The sequence below is a fragment of the Hemicordylus capensis genome, chromosome 2 (assembly GCF_027244095.1).
Source record: "Hemicordylus capensis ecotype Gifberg chromosome 2, rHemCap1.1.pri, whole genome shotgun sequence".
NCBI lineage: Eukaryota > Metazoa > Chordata > Lepidosauria > Squamata > Cordylidae > Hemicordylus > Hemicordylus capensis.
The window spans coordinates 98,130,036-98,150,097 of NC_069658.1; the positions used below are offsets into that span (position 1 = coordinate 98,130,036).

Consider the following 20,062-nt stretch of genomic DNA (forward strand, 5'->3'; position numbering starts at 1 on the left):
TGATTATTTTAAAAACATCTTAGATTAATTAAATCTACTTAGAGTTTTGGAAATATTAAGACAGACCATTTATTCAACCCACCAAACTTGTATTGTGGATGGCCAGGTGTTTCACAAACACACACTCTCTTGAAGATGATGCGGATGGCAAATCTAATATTTTCCTTGTTCTAACTTTCTAGTGAAAGATAAAGCTGAAATACTGCTCCAGGTTGATGAATCTCAGAGTATTAAGAATGAGCTGACCTTGCAGGTAAAAACTTGTCTCTTTCTTTAATAAAATAAAATAAAACCAGTTGAACATTGAGAATCAATTGAACTGGTGCCCAAGAACTATTGGTGGGTTTCCGTTAGTGAAGAAGTCGCTCTGCAGGTCAGATGACGCTTGGGAATAGTGTAGGATGTGTTATGGGGAACTTGCAGTAGCAGGGAGGAGCCCATGGAAATTTTGCTGATCAAATGTGGCTTTAAATCATGTAAACAGGCTTTAGGATGCAATCCATTGCCTGTAAACAAGTATAAATGTTTTTGTTAGAATATTTTTACCCTACCTTTCCATCCATTTGCCCCTCAATATGGCTAATAATTGACCATAAGAAACATAGACAAATGGTTTTTTTAAATGATGTTAAACTAACAAGCAAATTGAAAAAGAGAAGTAGCAAAATTAGTAACTAATTCTAAAAAGAGGACCAAACAAGCATTTCCTCCCCTGGCAAAAATTATACTGAAATCATGTTGTCACGAGAAGGAGGGAAGAAGCTGGCTGGATTTTTGAGGGAACAATTCCACAAAGTGAAAGCTACCACTAAGAAGGTGATGCCCTGCGTGCTTACCTTCCATAGCTCAGCTGTTAATGAAATACAGGAGAAACTCCTTATCCATGGTTCCATTACTCACAGTTCCATATACTCACTGTTTTAAAATAGAGGACAAGCTTCCTTAACTGTGGGTAAGGGGTTCACATACCCACGATGTTTGCTAGTGAGCAAGAGGGGAGAAGGAAATGCATGCTGGCCTTCCCCGCTCACCAAGGCGAAATCCAGGCCTTTCTCCCTGCCAGAGCGCACTAAGGAAACATCCCTGTAGAGTGGGGGTTGCTGGAGGCCTGATCACCGGCCACACCGCTACCCTGCATGCCCCTTGAGTGCTGGTCTCTTTCCTTGTGACGCCGCTCACATGCTTCTCAAGCGTTTCCCTCTCTCTACCTCCCTGCAGCAGGGGTCAAAACAGCTGCTTTGCGCTCCTCTACCACTGGGCACTTTATCTGTGCCGCCGCTCACGCATTCCTCAAGTGCTGCCCTCTTTCCTCTCTCCCCACAGCGAGGGTCTAATGAGACATCCCAGCAGATGCGGGAGGGGGGGAGTGCAGGGGAAGGGCAGAGCTGGCACAAGGAAAGTCTTCCTCTAAGAACTAGCCCTCATCACCGACTACCCAGGGCTTCCTGGTTGCCTGCTGGTCTGGGAGCAAGAGAAAGCAACAAGCTTGTATTTTTCTCCTAAAGAAGATATCAAGCAAGGGAACACGGCAAATAAATAAATAAATAAATCACCAGGAAAGCAAGAGGGGAAGGAGAAACTCAGTTTGCTAGGGCTGGTGTTTTTCTAGGGTTTGATTTCTGGCTGGTTTGAAGTTTGTGTCTTTGACAGAAGAGTGGGAGGGGTCACATTCCTGAGCAGAGTCAGTTAGTCTGCTGGTCTTGAATACAAGGGTGAGGCCCGAGACCTTAGCAAATAGAGATTAGCGAAAAGGATAGCAAACAGGGCATTGGGATTTTGCAACAGTTTAGCAGGAAGTGTGTGAGGAGCCTGAAATGAGTCCCCTTGATCACAAGGAGTCCAGCGGGAAGAGAAGGTAATTACTTCTCCCTCCTTCATATTCTTGATAAAGGAAATTTGAACAGTTAAATAGAACCAATACAATGAGCTGTTGCTTCCCTCATTGGGTCCTGGTGAACTTAGTGCATAGAACAGCAGCAGCTCCTTCTTCAGTGCTGCTGCTGCCTGGGGTGGCACCATTTTAGAATTCCCAGATACTCTGCCTAGCTGGTGGGCGGTCAGGGCATGTGGAAACTTTAAAATGATGTCACTGCTCTACCTATGGATGGCAGTTCTGAAGGTAAACTGCTGTTGTCTGGTAATCCTGCCAAGGTCCAGTAGTGAGAATATTACCAGGCAGTGAATGGCAGCCGTGGATGCTCCATTTTTAGTGTAGCTGCTCGTAACTGAAACAGCAACAGTAGAGAGTCATTCCAATCACCAGCCACTATGAATGGATTTCCTTCGGGGCCTCTGGAGGAAGTCCATTTGCTGATGATAGTGGTAGCAGCAGCAGCAGAGTAACTCGCTCAACCAAGAGTGTTGTGTTTAATTGAAGGTGTGGGCACTGGGCAAGTAGGCCTCAGGAGTTGTCTGCAAACCTTTGGCCAGTATCCCAGTTGGCCCACACCTAGTAGCAGGCAAGCATGTGTGTCTTGCATATACAGACAGCGCTATTGATTTGTAAGCAGGGAGGTAACATAAAACCAAAAATACATAATAATCCAGACCAAAAATCAAGTTATGAATCAGTTTGAAACAGGATTTGTTTTTTAGTTGATTTGCACAGCCAAAGCTAACATACTCCATCTCGGACTGCAAGTGAAAACAAAACTGAAAGTGTGATTAGTTCTGGTTTTGTTTTCAGCAAACTGAAAAGAGTAGTATCTTATTTTTTCTGTTGAACTGGGAAGATTCAAAGTGTCTGCATAATACACTATTGTGTATTCAAAATACACTTTTACAACTATTGCAATAAAAATAATTGAATAAGTTAAATTCAGCAACATTAAATGTTCTTTGTTGATTCCCCCCCCCCGCCCATTAGGGAGAAAATTGAGATACTTATACAGTATACACAATTAATATAGGTACTTGTTTAGTGATGGTTACATTAACATATCAAATTGGATCACAATCTAGTTAGAGCATTGGAAAATCTGCCAATTCGTATTGTGCTGGAAATGCATATTGCTGCTTGAAACAATTCTTCTGGCCAGCACTGTGCAGAGACCATGGTGGTGAAAAAGTACACTCTTTATCAACATCTCTGTCATTAAGTAGAACCTAAAACATGCTGTAGCTTATGTTCAGTTGGAATTGTCATAAGCGTTTCTCCATTGATGCTTTTGCTGGTGTCACTGATATATGTCCTCCCTTTGCAGTTCCACAGAAGATTAAGGAATCAAACTCTTGCAAATGGGAGAGATAGCTTAGGACCACCAGGAAATTCTCCCTGAGCCATTGAGAATCTATTTGCATCCATCGGTATTTGAGTCTTAATAAGTTCCTACCCTTGCAGGGGTTTGAGGGCCTAAAGAGCATAGGCTTTTTATCCATGGCAAATTATATCAAGGTCTCTAATTGCAGGTCACCTCCTGCCTGTCAGAAACACCACATTGGGAATATAACTTGAATGTTGAACCAGATATCACAACAGTGGGTGTCTCAAGTGCTAACAGCCACAAAGCCCAGAACTTCACCAGTTGGGGCCTCTGTATGAATGTCAAACTTCTTCATAGTCTATACTATTCACACTAGAGGGAATTTCTACACCTGAAACAGCAAAACCACTCTGCTTGCTATGTTGCTGACTGTGGTTCTAGGTATCTGGGTGCTGTTTCTCTCTTTACAGCAGGGAGTAGCATAGCTAATGCAGAAGTGACCTGTGGCTCTCCTCCATGCACCCCCCCCCCCTTACTTCTGCCATCTGCCACCTCTGCTTGACAGCGCTTGCTGCTTTTGGCTCCAATGCATTACAGCTTGGGAGGGTACAGCATCTCCGCTGCTATTGTTAGCATGGAGAAGAGGGTGTGGAGCAGCTAGGAGAGCCAGCCAGTAGTAAGCACTCAAAGCTTGTTTGGAACAAGGATTTGGAGAGGGAGAAACTGGTGTGGTGCTTTTTTTTTTGTTTCAAAGGCAGCTGATGAGCTGTTGTTTCTCTGGTATTTTTCTTTTCAGTAGCATTTTGAGTCAATCTTCATTAGACTAAGTATAAAGCTTCTCACCATAACCTTACAAACTAGGCTTCAAATACAAATGTGGTAAGCAGGTGAAAGTAGTGCAAGCAACTGTGAGCAGGTGCAGGTAGAACACAAGCATGCAGGTGTACAAGGTGGGAGATGGGAACACAAAGTGGCAGGATCTCCAGCTGTAGGCAAGGGAGGTGGCCCCAAGGAAAGGGTAGTTCTGCCTCTGCTTTAGACATGCTTGGTTGAGATTTTCTGGGCTCAGTCCCCAAGCTTGCTCTAGTACTGAACTTACCATTTGACAAAAGAGGCGCCCTTCAGTAAAACCACTGATGATGTGATGGGAATGTACTACCAAGTCCACAAACCTCTTGTATCCTACACCCAGACTTTCTAAGCTGACCCATTGGTTGAAGACTTTGGGATGAGACAGCAGATGCAGCATTTTACAAACTAGTCTTACTTTCATTAACTCAAATACCAGTACTACTGGAAACAGTCCTCCTCCATCCTCTGTTGTCCAAGCTGAAATCCATAGGTATGACTTTTTGACCAGCTGCTTAATGTCCCATCTTTGTCCATACTTCAGTCCCCGGGAAGCTATCACAACTGACACTTACATCCTAACCATAATTCACGTCAATCATGCAATCTATTTCACTTCTCCACTTTTTAATTTAATTTATTTGTTTAACATATTTTGATACCGTCCAAAACTTGCGCGTCTGGGCGGTTTAAAATTAAAATAAATGATAGCAGAAAAAGTTAAAACATTACAGTTTAAAATTTTAAAATGCTAAAACAGTATTAAATTAAAAGAACAGATGCATCTTTAAAAACTTTTAAAAAGTTATTATTATTATTAAAAGTTGTCAGAGATGGGGAGGCTTTTATTTCAGCAGGGAGTACATTCCAAAGTTTTGGGGCAACAGCGAGATGGCCTATCCTCGAGTAGCCACCAGATGAGCCGGTGGCAACTGCAGATGGACCTCTCTGGATGATCTCAATGGGCGGTGAGGGTTCATGACAAAGAAAACATTCTCTTGAATACCCAGGGCCCAAGCCGTTTAGGGCTTTATATAACCAGCACTTTGTATGTTTCCTGGAAACTTAACAGCAGCCAGTGTAGCTCTTTCAATAAGGGAGTAATATGGTCTCTCCATGATGACCCAGAGGCCAACCTGGCTGCGGCATTTTGGACCAGCTGTAGTTTCTGGACTGCATACAAAGGCAGCCCCACATAGAGCACATTGCAGTAATCCATTCTGGAAGTTACCAGCATATGTACCACTGTTCTGAAGTAGCTCATCTCAAACGAACGCAGCTGGCGTATCAGCTGAAGCTGATAGAAGGCACTTTTGGCCACTGCTACAACCTGGGACACCAGGGAGAAGCTTGGATCCAGAAGCACCTCCAGACTGCATGCCTGTTTCTTCTGTGGAAGTGTGACCCCATCCACAACAGGCAGATCAAACTCCTCTCCCAAGTTCTAATGGCACACAATGAGTACCTCCATCTTATCTGGATTCAGTCTCAGTTTCTTATACCTCATCCAGCCCATCACCACCTCCAGGCAGACATTTAGGGAGATTGTGCCTTTGCACAATTATGTTGACATGGTGAAATAGATTTGAGTATCATCAGCACCAAATCTCCTGATGATTTTTCCCAGCAGCTTCATGTAGATGTCAAACAACATCGGAGACAATATGGAGTCTGAGGGACACCATACAAAAGTTCAGATTTTGAAGAATGGTCTCCAAGGTACACTATCTGAAACCTGCCCGAAAGGTAGGAGCAGAACCACTGCAAAGCAGTGCCTTGCGCTCCCAACCCCTCAGACCCTCTAGAAGGATACTATGGTTGATAGTATTGAAAGCCGCCGAGAGGTCCACTGCAGTGTCTGATGTGGAGGTTTCCAGCGACTCCTCGTGTAGTTAGGTTGGATCAGTTCCAGTTTGTGACTCCTGAGGATGTGGATGAGCTGCTTGAAACAGTGTGGCAAAGAGGCAATTCCCCCCCCCCCCCCGTATTGGCAAGCAGCTCATCCACATCCTCAGGAGTCACAAACTGGAACTGATTCAACCTAACCACACGAGGAGTCGCTGGACACCTCCACATCTGACACCGCAGTAATCGTGGAGAGCGAGTCTATGTTGGCCAGAATATGAGATTTTTTCCATAAAGAATTCATTAAGCAGGTCACAGCACATATGAGCCCTCCACCGAACATGAACCTGCAGATGCAGTGCGGGGGGGAAAGAATTGCCTCTTTGCCACTTGTATTGCCTGAGCATAGATCTTCAAATACACTCCATGCTGCAATCTATCAGATTTGAGTTGAGTCTTTGTTGAGTACTTGTGCTACAGTCATCTACCTTGCTGCTTCAGCCCCCATAGTTCTTCCATAAACCAAGCGGCCAGTTTTAAAGCAGGTCGGAGAGGATGCTTAGGAGCAATCATGTCTGCTGCCCTGGTGAGTTTGCTGTTCCAGCTCTCCACGAGGGCATCAACAGGATTGCTGGCAGAGCCAACACTAAATTTCTCCAAGCCAGTAACCTCCTTGGGCAGACCATCCTAATAGGCCCCTCACCCCTGCGAAGGTGGGAAGTGATTGTGAGTCCAACCTTAACCAAATGGTAGTCCATCTATGACAATGGGGAAATCACAGAAGTCCCCACCCATGGAACACCACCCTGATCAGAATGAAAGACCAAATCAAGCATGTGACCTCAATGTGCATCGGTCCCAAAGTCACTTGGGATAGGCCCATAGTTGTCATGGCCACTATGAACTCCAGAGCTGCACCAGACAACCTGGCCTCGAAGTGGATATTGAAGTCCACCACCACCACAACCTGGGGAACTCATAACACCAAGCCCGAGACCAAGTCCATCAGCTCAGTTAGGGACTCCATTGAGCAGCAGGGCAATCAGTACACCAACAGAAGTCCAAATCTATCCCTGATCCCCAAACTCAAGTACATACTCGATATGGTCTGAGACTTCAGGGATCCTGGTAAGGAAGATGTTTATATAACCAACCACTATCACACCCAAGGTTCCTGGGCCAGGAGGCCTGGCCCTCATCCTCATTAACCCCCCAGAGTGGCTCCCCCCCAAAAGGGTGACCCCCTTCGATAGAGACCCTGCTATTGGGCCTTTATAGGCCTAGAGATGACCACTCTGGGCAGAAGGTATGCAAGGACTTCTGAGTCACTTCTAGGTCCCAATCCTGCACAGACGCCCCACAGAGTAGCCACAGCCAGAGGCCACAGTTCCACAGGTCAAGCAGGGACTGGCAGGTGGTTTTTCCCTCTCTTGCAGGCAGGCTCTCAGTAGCAGCAACAGACTGCCAGCACTAGTCTCTCACCCTGGAGGCTGTCTGGGAAGCAGGTTGTCTCTCAGGTGGGCTGCAGAATTTTTTTCTGAGTTCAGAAATATCACTCTTACTCAGTTTCTCCACGAAGTCCAGTTGCTTCTTTCTAAAGGCATGATAGTTTGGGGAAATCCCAGCAATAGATGTTTCTCATAAGTATTTTGCAGTTCTAAAGAAGGATCGAGGACTTCATCCCATTGTGAGCCTGTACCACCTCAGCAAATTTATCACAATTTGTGGATGTTCACTGTACAAATCATGCTTGCACTTCTCACTGAAGACCTTTAGTTTGCATCCATTGTTCTGAAGGATGCATATTTCCGCATCCCCATCTGTTGTCCACATTGAAAATACCTTCATTTTTTTATTGGTCTCCACACCTATCAATACAACGTCCTTTTCTTCTGCCTTGCTTCAGCTCCTCACATGTTTACAAAACGTACGGCAGTAGTGGTGGCCTGTCTCCAACACTGAAGCATCCAACTGCTTTCCTCTTTGAACAATTGACTTCTGGTGGCTGTATCCTAGCCACAACTACTGAATTGCATCAAAACAGCCCTAAAGTGGCTGTCTGACCTTGAGCTTCAGGTCAATTCCAAGAAATCACACCTGGTTCCCATGCAGTCCATTCCATTTGTAGGGACTGTCTTCAATTCCATTCACACTGTAGGATTTCAGCCCAAAAGCTGCATCTACAGTATTACCACTCTTGCAAAACATGTTGCTCAGTAGTCTTTTCCTCATGAGACTTTTGAGTCTCATGGCATTCACCATGGTTGTAGTTCCAGCAAAAGTGGTTTCTTGATTCCTTCTATCACTCCCAATCCATTCTGTTCAAACTCTATGGATTTCTTCAAGACAACCTGATTTTGTAAGCCAGCAATGCTTCACAATTGGAGCAAAGGGATCTCTTTCAGTCCTCCTTGCCATACCACTGACACCTTTCTAACAGACTAGGGTAGTTCATTGTGAGTGCAGCCTTGTAGAGGATCAATGATCCAAGCTTAATGCTTTCATCATATCAGCTAGCTAGAACTCCTGGCAATTTTTCAAAGCATTTTCCCCACTTCTCTGCAAAGTGGTCATTTTCAGTCTGAGTAAAAATACTATGGCAAAATCTTATATACATTGTCAAGGTGGTAATGCTTCCGCCTTCCTGTCAGGATTATTGTATTTGAGGTATCATTTTAATTGCCCTTCAGATGTAAGGAACAAAATATATTGCCAGATGCCATTAACTGGCATGCTGGATCCTCCCACAAGTGGAGAGTAAAACTGCCACCATTGAGGAAGATATTTGGACTAAGGGGTACCCCATGGATCAATGTATTTGCCACAAGAGACAATATGTAATGCAGAATTTTCTGCTTTCGGGGACCTCACCTCAATAGGAAATGTGTTCCTTCATTTTCAGGGGCCAGGGTCTTGCATAGCTTCTTTGTATGTCTCCCACCCGGTCTCCAGAAAGTCAGACAAGACAAGGTGAACTGCATTCTCCCGTCATTATGTACCTATCAGCCCTGGCTTCCCCTGCTTCTCTGACTTTTGCAAAATACTTATGCAAGCCACAGGGCAGTCCCTGTTTTTTGACTCTTTCTGAATCTATAATTGAATGTTTCTTTAAAGGACTAATATGAACTATTATATTTGCCTAAAAACCTACCTCTGTGGGATTTTCTGCTAGTGCTTTCCCAACTGATGTACAAACCTTTTGCATTTCTAACAATTAGCATCACTAAAGACTGCATTTCTAGTTGCCATAAGTTCACTGGGATGGAGATACTCTGACCCAATTTATTTTTCATGCTGACAAGGTGTCTCTCTGCCCTGATCTCAATTTTCTACCTAAGGTAGTCTCTGTTTCTCAAGTAATCTGTTTGCCTGTATATTTCTCTAGCAGAAAGGGCTTTACATGCTCTAGATATTAAGAGAAAATTATCTTCTTACTTACATAGGACCAGCTGCATTTTTTTTTAACTCCTTTTCACTTTGTTATGGTGACCAAGCTTCACCCAGTGAATAGCATTGACTATTAAAGAGTTATGATGTCACCAGGAGGCCCATCTTGATGGGGCTTAAGGTTATTCCAGTTGTGCAGATTCTGCATTAAGATCATTTGACTGAGGCGTTGCCATTCTGTCCATCTGCAGAGCGACAACCTAGTCTCAGCCTTCTTGCTTTGTGAAAAGCTCTACACCTTAGACCTTCAGGCTCAATCCAGTGATGCTTTTGGGCGCTGTTCTTAACTTGACTTTTTCTTCTGCTGCATCCTCCATCCAGGTACCTGATGGAGCTTGCTACTTTTCCATCACTGTATATAGCACAGAAACCATAAAAAGCAATGACAGGTTGCTTATCTGTATGATTATTTGAGTGGTCTTCTATACCAGTGTTTCTCAACCACCGGTCCCTGGACCGCTGCCGGTCCCCGAAGGGTTGAGTGCCGGTCCCTGACTGGGAGTCAACCCCCCCCCCAACTGAAATCAAGGCACTCACTTCCTCAATTTTGCACATGGCACGGAAGAGGAAGAGTATCACGGAGGCATGGGACCCTTCTTGTGCCTTGCCTCCACGTGCTGCTGAGATCTTCCTACAGCTATCTTATTCCCTATCTTTACAGCTTCAAACTGTATGCGATGCGGGGGCATGGAGGAAAAAGTATGGCAGGAGGCGCCACTTGAAGGGCTGCTGGTTCTTGCATGCTCATTGTTTGCAGCCAAAGGTTGGTTGATTGAAACCCAGCTGCCTGTTGTGATCGAGGCGCCTTGAGCGGGAACGCTGTTTCCCTCTTGCATCAGTGGGGCTTGCTTGTATGTTGTTTTCATTGGCCCCATGTAGCTTTTGAATTTTTCTAATGGCCCAACATCCCCTCTCCACTGAGTAATCACAAGCACCTCCACTCCAGACATACTGGAGACAAATTTGTTCACCCAGGCTTTTAGATTCAGGGGTTCTCAACCTTGGGTACCCAGACGTTGGTGGACTTCTACTCCCATAATCCCCAGCCATAATGGCCAAATGCCATTGTTGCTGGGGGTTATGGGAGTTTAACTGAGGGACCCAAGGTTAAGAACCCCTAATATTCCATGTTTGCAAAAGATTCCAAATTTAATTATTTTAATGCTTATATTATTTTCATTCTAAACTGCCCAGAGATGCAAGTTTTGGGCAGTATAGAAGTCTGATAGATAGATAGACAGACAGACAGACAGACAGATAGACAGACTTGAAACCCCTTTACTAACTGCTGGTCCGGGAAACTGCACATGAAGAATGTAGCGGTCCTTGAAACTCTGCACGAAGAATTTAGCGGTCCTTGACTCCAAAAAGTTTGAGAAACACTGTTCTATACATTCACACACTCGTCCTTCTCTGGTACAGCTCATTGTCCTTGATTGGTAGCTGCAGTGGGCAATGCTAAGTAGTAGTGGCTGGTGGGCATTGGACTGGGGTGGGGGGCAGGGTAGAACCTGATCAATGAGGCAGAAGCTTACCCACCCCCCTTTTCCTCCATGCCAGTGGTCATGGGTATTTACGCAAGTCTGCCAGCATTGAGGAAAACAGAGGAAGAAAGGCAGGGGCAAAAGTAGAAAACAAAAATTTGGGGGGGGGGGCGGGGGGAGAAGGCAGAAAGCAAAAAAGCTAGGACAAAAAGCAGGGAGAACAGAAAGGAAGGGCAAAAACCAGAAAGAGAAACAGAAGAGAGAAAGCAGGTATTGAATCCTTCCTCCCACCAAACAACCTAGTAAAAGATCAGCTAGGGAATTCTCCATAGCAGGGAGCCTCAACCAGCCCCTCCTCCCCACCTCCAACTTCCTCTTTTTTGGTCTTATTGGCTGGAAAAGCTGTTACTCAAGCTGTTTCAACTAATTTGATTCCTGGGGGCTCCTCCTGGGACTGCCCCAAGGAAGGGGGGGACCTTATTAAAACTATCCTCCATTAAGCAACCAGGAAGTGCATTTTTAACCCATTATTTTAGTTCTTCCTGGGGGCAGTGCCAGGAGCAGCCCCCTAGGAATAAGACCAAAACAAGAAGATCTGGGTCGAGATCTGTCGAGATCCATAAGAAGTGGGTACTGCGCCTATGCAGGGACCATGTGGTAGCTATGCCGAAGCTTGTCGAGGCGTCCTGACTACGCCCCCACGCTCTGCGCGTGCTATTTAAGGGCGGTCAGGACGCACGTTCCTCAGTTCTTTTCCGACCGCCGTTGCAATAAGACCTCGGTCTGCCGCTAGTAGGGAAGTTCCTCATATTTTTCTTCAAGAGTTTGTGATCTCTTTTTCTCTCCAACGGACTGTTTCTTCGGTTTTTCTTTTTACTCGGACCGGCTGACGTACTCTCTCCCTCGTTCTGAACTTGGACCGGCTGACGTACTCTCTCCCTCGTTCTTGGACTTGGACTGGTTGATGGACTCTTCTGGCTCTCCTAACTTATTGACTGGCTGACGATCCTTCGACTCTCTTACGGTGCGATGGCTGACGAAAAGAAATCCTTTAAGAGGTGTGAGCGCTGTAAAGCAAAACTTCCCTCTAAGGATTTGCATGACTTATGCCTCATCTGCTTGGGTGAACAGCATAACGTTGCCACATGTAAAATATGCCTCTCTTTTTCCAAGCAAACCCGGAAAAATCGTGCGCTTTGTCTTCACGCCGCTATTTATGACGACATGCTGAGCCCCTCGACGCTGGGGACGCCTCGCCCTTCGACATCGGGAAAACGGGCTCCCCCTAAGTCCTCCTCGGCTCCTCCGTCGACTTCACACAAACTTAAATCGCGCTCTCGACGAGCCTCGACTCCGAGTCCTGACCGTCCTCCCAAAGTTGTTTTGAGTAAACCTGGCAAACAAAACTCGATGCCGACCACTCATCCAACGCCGCCCTCGACGTCGACAGCAAAACCCCCATCGACATCTAATGGGAAATCCACATCGACGCGCAAAGAGGATCGCCATTCGACATCGACCTCGGCTTCGAAGGCGGCTCTCCCCTCGATACTGACATCACCAAAGCGCAAGAACACCGATCGCCCCTCAACGCCGAATGGAAAGCATCAAAGGCTTATCGACCTGACAGAAGAGCATACCCCGTTGCCTTCAAGTGTGCAAACTCGCTCCCCTCTACCAGGGCCTACCTGCACCACCAGCGTGCCGCAGCCTTCGATCGACACCGAGGCTTTGACCCCGCTGCAACATGCGACGCACACAACTCTGCTGCCGAGTGTTGCCGTTTCGAGAGCCCTTTCCCTTTCACCGGCTCTGACGCCGATTGCCTCTTCTCCTCCACCCACACCGAGGACGACGGCCCTTCCTCTCTCGACGCTTCATACACCAGTGGTCTCGGTATCCAGACAAGTCTCCCCTCGATACTGACCACCGACCTTCGACATCGAGGCTGGCGAAACTGTCGATTCTGCAGCCCCTCTCATTCCGACAGAGTCGAATGCTTTCCTTACCTTGCTGGACTCGACGCCGAACACTCCATCGACGTTGACGTTTTTGGGGTTTCTTCCAGAGACAGAGAATCCGGAATCTGCACCCTCGCTGCCTCGTCCAACATCTACGCTGACAGTAGCCCACCTGCAAAACTCCCTGTCATGGCACACATGCGGTTTCTCCCATACAGGGTCTGTCCAGGGTCTTGGTTCTTCTTCATGGGCGGCTGCCTACGTAGGTGATACGGTCGGGCCATGGAGACCTGTCTCTCAACTTGCCCTGCCTACAACGTTGCCTGTGGTTGCACGTCCAGAGCACACCACGACCTCCACGCAGACTACTGCTGTTGCTCTGACGCACCGAGCCTCGCAAACTAGGTCTGTTGGGACACGCTCGATGTCCACCCAGGCAGATCTCCCTCTTTTTCAAAAGACTGCTGCGGAAACCCAGACCCCAATGCCGGCATCACCGTCTACCTCACACTCTGACCACTGTGGTTCCTCCAATTTTGTATCAGACCAGCAGGACGAGGAAGTTGTTGTAGAGCCGCCGACAGAGGTGGCCCCTGCCACCTATGTATCACTGAATGAAGAACTCAAAACGTATCATAAACACGTGCGGGCTATGGCTGAAGCATTAGGACTGGACCTTCGCTCAGAACTAGCCACCATAGATGACCCGGTCTATAATTTCATGCTCAAGACCCAGTCAACAGCACCCGTTGCTTTGCCAATGCTTCCTGTTATAACGCGGGCCGCCAAATGTGCCTGGGAGGTACTTCACACCTCCACCCCGACGTCCAAACGCCTAGAAAGCTTGTATCGCACCCAGGACAAGGATAATGCCTACCTCCACAAGCATCCTGCACCAAATAGTTTGGTGATTGATTGCGCATCTACATCTAAAACTGGGAAGCGCTATACAGTACCACCTGACAAGGAAAGTAGAAAATTTGATCTCCTGGGCAGGAAAGTTTACTCAACCTCCTGCCTTTCCATTAAGGTGGCTAACTACTCCGCTTGTACGGCTAAATATAGCCACAGCATCTGGGAGAACTTACTTATGGACTTCGACACGTTACCCCCAGATGAGTTTCAAAAGAAATTCTGCCTCACTTTGGAGTGCTCCGGTGACCTGACCAGACAGCTCCTTAGCATCGCAAAGCACTTGGCAGAGAGTGAGTCCCGGGCGATGACTGCTGCAATCACCCTCTGCAGACATGCCTGGCTGTGCTCCACCAATTTGCAGCCCGATATGAGAGAGACGATAGAAGGGCTGGCCTTTTCAGCGAGGCAACCGACTCAACGATGGAACAACTTAAAAAATCAAAGTTTACAGCAAAAACTTTTACAAATCAGGCTTCCACTTCAACCTCCTACCAGTCACGGTTCCACTCCTCTTTCCAGCGACAAAGGCCTTCATACCATCGCCAAGACCGCCAAGATTACCGCAGGCCTTACACCCAGTTCCAAAGAAGGAACTATCAAGCCAAATCAAAATCTGGCCAAGCTCAGTGCAAATCCACCAATGCCCAAAAGCATCCCTGAACCATCTGTCCGCTCACTGACACCTCCTCTTTCCCCGTCCCTGCCTGCGGGGGTTCAACCATCATCTGTGCCGCCACATTACATCAGACTGGCGAGCCATGCCCCCGCATGGCACCGTATAACATCGGACCGTTGGGTCCTGAAGATCGTATTCTCGGGATATGCCATCGAATTCAGAACGATACCACGGTTCATGGTAATGAGGTTCACCCCTCCAACGTGTGCCTTACAGGAAGAGGTAAACGAGCTACTGCAAAAAGGAGCAATAGCCCCGGTGTCATGGGCGGACAGGCAGGAAGGCTTCTATTCCCGCTACTTTCAAATCCCCAAACGGGATGGGGGGATTTGTCCCATTATGGACCTCCGCCATTTGAACAAGTTTGTACGTGTCCGGAAGTTTCGCATGATGGCATTGCAACAAATTCTCCCTCTCCTACAAGGAGAAAGGTGGCTTGCAACGCTGGATCTCAAAGACGCCTACTTCCACATCAGCATCAGACCTCAACACCGGAAGTTCCTGAGGTTCACCGTAGGAACGCAAGTGTTCCAATACAATGTCTTACCCTTCGGACTGTCTACAGCCCCAAGGGTCTTTACGAAGTGCATGGCCCCAGTGATTGCCCATCTAAGGATGCTGGGAATCTCGATTTATCCGTACTTGGATGATTGGTTCTTGACCTCAAAGAGCAAAGACGAGTTACTTTCGCATATCCGCTGTGTGTTGGACCTACTTTGTGACCTGAGCATTCAGGTGAACTGGAAGAAGTCTCACTTGGACCCAGTCCCAGTGACCACATACATTGGAGCTGTCTTGGACACAAACAACCAAAGGGCATACTTGCCAGAAGAGCGATATGTACGCATTCGGGACCTAGTGCATCTATGCCAACAATTCCCTTTTCAAACAGCTCGCACAATACAACGCTTTCTGGGCTTAATGACTTCTTGCAACACCGTCATCCGCTTTGCGTGCTTGAAAATGAGGAAACTACAGTTGTGGTTCCTGTCTGTCTTCCACCCGACCAGGCACAGCCAACAAAGACATTTAGAAATCCCGCCCCAGGTCCTGGACTCACTCACCTGGTGGACAGAGGAACGGAATCTCCTCGAAGGCGTACCCTTCCAAACCCCGATCCCATCAGTCTGGCTGACGACAGACGCCTCTCTTCAGGGATGGGGAGCACATTGTGGCCGCCACCGGACTCAGGGCAGGTGGACACCGACACAGGCCAAACTGCATATCAATTTTCTCGAATTGCTGGAAGTTTTTCTTGCACTGCAAGCTTTCCAGCCACTTCTCCAGGGCTCATCTGTGCAAATTCAACTGGACAACACAACAGCTCTGGCTTACATAAACCGCCAGGATGGAACAGTATCTCGCAGCCTCTGTGCCCTCGCTGTTCAAATATGGAATTGGTGCCTCCGCCACCAAGTCTCACCCGTAGCTGTCCACATCAAGGGGATGGACAATGTTCTAGCGGACGACCTCAGCCGGGTTTGCCCTCAGAACAAGCCCCACGAATGGGCACTCAAACCAGAGTATATCACCCCCATTTTCAACCACTGGCTTCAACCGATGGTGGACTTATTTGCGACAGCCTTGAATACGAAGTGTGCCCGCTTTTGTTCCAGGGCGGGACACGACCCAATGTCTTTGGGAGATGCCTTCCAGTTGGACTGGATGAAGGAATTACCATACATGTTCCCCCCCAATCGATAATTGCCAGGGTGGTGGCCCATCTTCTAGCAACTCCCGTCCCTTGTATCCTAGTAATGCCATGGTGGCCAAGGCAATCTTGGTTTCCACAGCTACGCAGACTGTCCCAGAACAGGTACCGACGTCTTCCACAAGTACCGGACCTGCTCTCTCAGGACGACGGCCTCATCCTTCACCCGGACGTGCACACCCTGAGACTGACCGTGTGGCACATAGGATTTTGAAAGAAATTCTCTTGAATTGCAGAAAGAAGTCGACAAGGCAAAATTATGCTAGCAAATGGCTCCGTTTCCGAAACTACACAAGAGCCAGGGGGTTTTTGCCCCAGCATGCGTCGGTAAAGCAGGTACTGCTTTATCTCTCCTCCTTAAAGGCCCAAGGCCTAGCTAATGTTTCTCTGAAGGTACACCTGGCTGTCCTGTCCTCGTGTCACCCTGGTGCGGATGGCACGACCCTCTTTTCTCACCCGGAAAGTAAGGCCTTCTTAAAGGGCTTGAATAACGTCTATCCTCCGGTCAAGCCACCTGTGGAGCCTTGGAGTCTCTCCTTGGTTCTTTCCACGCTCACTGAATCGCCATTCAAACCCATGGCAACAGCAACTATGAAGCTAGTCTCCTGGAAGACCGCTTTCTTAATCGCCGTCACGACGGCCAGACGTGTTAGTGAGCTCGTGGCTCTGAGGAGTGACCCCCCATACACTCGATTCTACCAAGATAAGGTCCTGATGCGCATGGACCCCACCTTTCGACCTAAGGTAGTCTCCAGTTTCCACCTGAACCAGGACATTGTCCTCCCGACGTTCTTTAGGAACCCGTCTTCAGCTCTGGAAAGGTCCATGCACTCTCTCGATGTACGCAGGGCGCTCCTTTTCTACCTGTCGCGTACAAAGTCGTTTTGCAACACAGTTCGGTTGTTTGTGGCCTATGCAGGCTCCTCCACGGGGACCTGCATCTCCCGCCAACGTTTATCCAGATGGCCGGTGGACCTGATACTGTTTACATATAAACTTCAGAACCGAATTCCTCCGGAAGCCATCAAAGCCCATTCTACCAGGGCTCACGCTTCCTTGGCTGCACACCTCTCCAGAGTGACCTTCATGGACATCTGCAAAGCTGCAACCTGGTCCTCTGAGACTGCCTTTGTGAAACATTACGCTATAGACGTTCGCTCTGCTGCAGAGGCTAACTTTGGGAGGAGTGTTTTAAAAAGGGTGTTACCTTGATTACTACTGCACCCTCCTCCTTATTGGAGCTTGCCAAACACCCACTTCTTATGGATCTTGACCCAGATAAATAGGTTGCTCACCTGTAACTGATGATCTGGTAGAGATCCGTCGACATCCATAAGACCCTCCCTTCCTACCCCTCTGCAGTAGTGTGCCAAGTGTGCAGCGTTTGTTTCCATAAGGATCATATATGTGTATGGGGGGGGGGGGAGAGGGAAACTATAGAATGGGATACCTTCACAAACTCACCTGGATGGTCATCACCTTGGCGGCGGTCGTCCAAGAACTGAGGAACGTGCGTCCTGACCGCCCTTAAATAGCATGCGCAGAGCGTGGGGGCGTGGTCAGGACGCCTCAACAAGCTTCGGCATAGCTACCGCATGGTCCCTGCGCAGGCGCAGTACCCACTTCTTATGGATGTCGACGGATCTCTACCAGATCATCAGTTACAGCTGAGCAACCTGTTTTTACAGGCAGGGGAGGAAGGGCTGGAAGCTCCCTGCTCTGAAGGTTTCCCTGGCTGCTGTTAAGTCTGATCCTTTATTAACTTGGGTTTTTTTCGGGGGGGCACCCCCCTCTGACCAGCCACCACTGATGCTAACTGAGGGGAAAGGTGTGAACTGTGTCTAGTGGGGAGTGTCATGGGGGCAGGGTTTGCACAAAACAAAGTAACTCAGGTAAATCTTGAAGGTAGCTGATGTTATTGCATTGTTCCTATTAGTGTGAATGCATAGAAGACCAATTACAGGTAGGTAACTTGTCAGTCTGTCAAGACCCACAATCTGAGATTGTCTAACAAACCTTAAACCACTTCCATCAGTTTAGGCAGAGACTGTTGGGCAGGGTGGATGAGTGGGTGGAGTGCTTGAGAATCCCTCTTCTGTTAGCCCCCTGCTAACTGAGCAAAGAGGCACCTTTTTAAAGTGGTGACTCTTTAATATTTAGCAGGGGGAGAGTAATTGGCCCTCTCCAGCCCCAGCACAGCATCTCTAGTGGCTGCTGCTGGTGTCTACCTTATGTTTATTTTTAGACTTTGAGCCCTTTGAGGTCAGGGGTCCATCTTATTAATTTATTATTTTCTCTATGTAAACTGCTTTGGGAACTTGTGTCGAAAAGTGGTATATACATATTTGTTTTGTATTGTTTGTTCTGTCAGCAGTTCACTTAGCTATGTACACGCAACATTAGGTGATTTCTAAATAAGGTACATGGAAAGGGAGATGCAATCATTTTTACTGTTATGCAAATAAATCATTGCATTCTCTTTCAACAAATCAAGGTTGCTGCTTTATTGAGAAACATGGTGGAGGAACTTGGGTCAAATTAATCCCATCAGCCTTGTTCAGCCAGGTCTCATTACTACACATTGGGTTGGCTCATGTGTTCACCCATATTACAAAACAAGACTGAAACAGTCTCTTAATATGCCTGGGGAAGATTGCTGCTTCCAATACATAATAATTCTCATTGTACTTTTTATGGATAAATGCTCAGATCTTTCTTTCCTCAAAGGTTAAACTAGATGTTTGAAGCAGCTGCATATTTGTTAAACCAGCAGGATGTCTATTTTTTGTTTTAACAAAAGGAACATGTGAGGAAGGGAATGGAAACCCACCTGTCTTACCTCATCACATTCTGCTGCTTTTAAGCAGTTAATTTCCCCCCAGCCCTGCTTGGGGAAAAGTGAACTAAGCAAGGCGAAACTGCTTAAAGCAGCTAAATGCAGGCAAGATAAGGGGTGTGTGTGGTGGGAAGAAGTGGTTCTCCGTTCTGCATGCTTCTTGTGGTATAAAAAGTAGACTTACCTTCACTTTAGAGGTGAATGTGACAATTGTGTGCTTAAACATATTTGTTCTTCTCATCTAAGCCTTATGTAAAGTGTCTTTATTTCAGATATTTTTAGGGCTACTGTTACACATATTCCGTGTGTATAATGCAAAATTTGTATCTGCAATTAACAAGACTATCTGGAAAGCATGGAAAGTTCTTCCATGTGGTCATTGTGAGTCACATAATGGGCTCTCATACGTGCATGGAGGATTCGTCATAAACTTTCCACAACTTTCTCTGCTCTTCTCTTTTGTTGGGAAACGCTTCCCCACCCACTAGAGGGCTGGCATAATCATCCTTCCCTCAGTTCTTCATCCTCTGCATGAATCTAAGTCTGCAGGACCCAGTTTTAAAAAAATATTTCGATATCCATTTACAGAAACAGCTTCTGTTTTGAGAATATCCTTTCACCATGTGAAATGGTGAAAGGATTGCATCCTTTAAGGAAAAAATATAACGAAAACCTAACTTTCCCATTTATGTGGCTACTTTATATAGTTTCTGATAACTATCAAAATATTATACATGGTACAGATTACCATATCACTTTCAAGAACAGTTATCCCATTAGCAAGGGGTTTTGAGACTAAAACTATATGCAAAATGACACATGTAGATTATATTCTTCAGGATATCCTGATAGTGAATTATTAGAGAACATTATCTTTAAAATATCACTTTAAAGATATTTAAAGATTTACAACCTGTATCAAAGCAATGTAACTAGTGAGCATTGTTATATATATTTTTAGGTAACCAATCTTCATGCTGCATTGGAACAAGAACGATCTAAAGTGAAATTACTGCAAGCAGAGTTAACTAAATATCAGGTAATGTAACCATGTATGAACTAGAATGCATATACATCTTGATCATGAGGAATATGGAGTCTGTGTTTGCTGTGAAGATATGTTTTGAAGCCTATT

General features: G+C 46.6%; 1 protein-coding gene across 5 annotated transcripts in view; it reads left to right on the forward strand.

Moving 5' to 3' along the window:
• GKAP1 (G kinase anchoring protein 1) overlaps positions 1-20,062 on the forward strand; it is a 70,962-nt gene that overhangs the window by 41,085 nt on the left and 9,815 nt on the right. For all 5 annotated transcript variants that reach the window (XM_053304044.1, XM_053304047.1, XM_053304046.1 and 2 more), the window contains exons 10-11: positions 183-253; positions 19,889-19,966. In XM_053304044.1, coding sequence (XP_053160019.1) covers positions 183-253; positions 19,889-19,966 — 149 coding nt within the window. The remainder of the gene's footprint in view (positions 1-182; positions 254-19,888; positions 19,967-20,062) is intronic.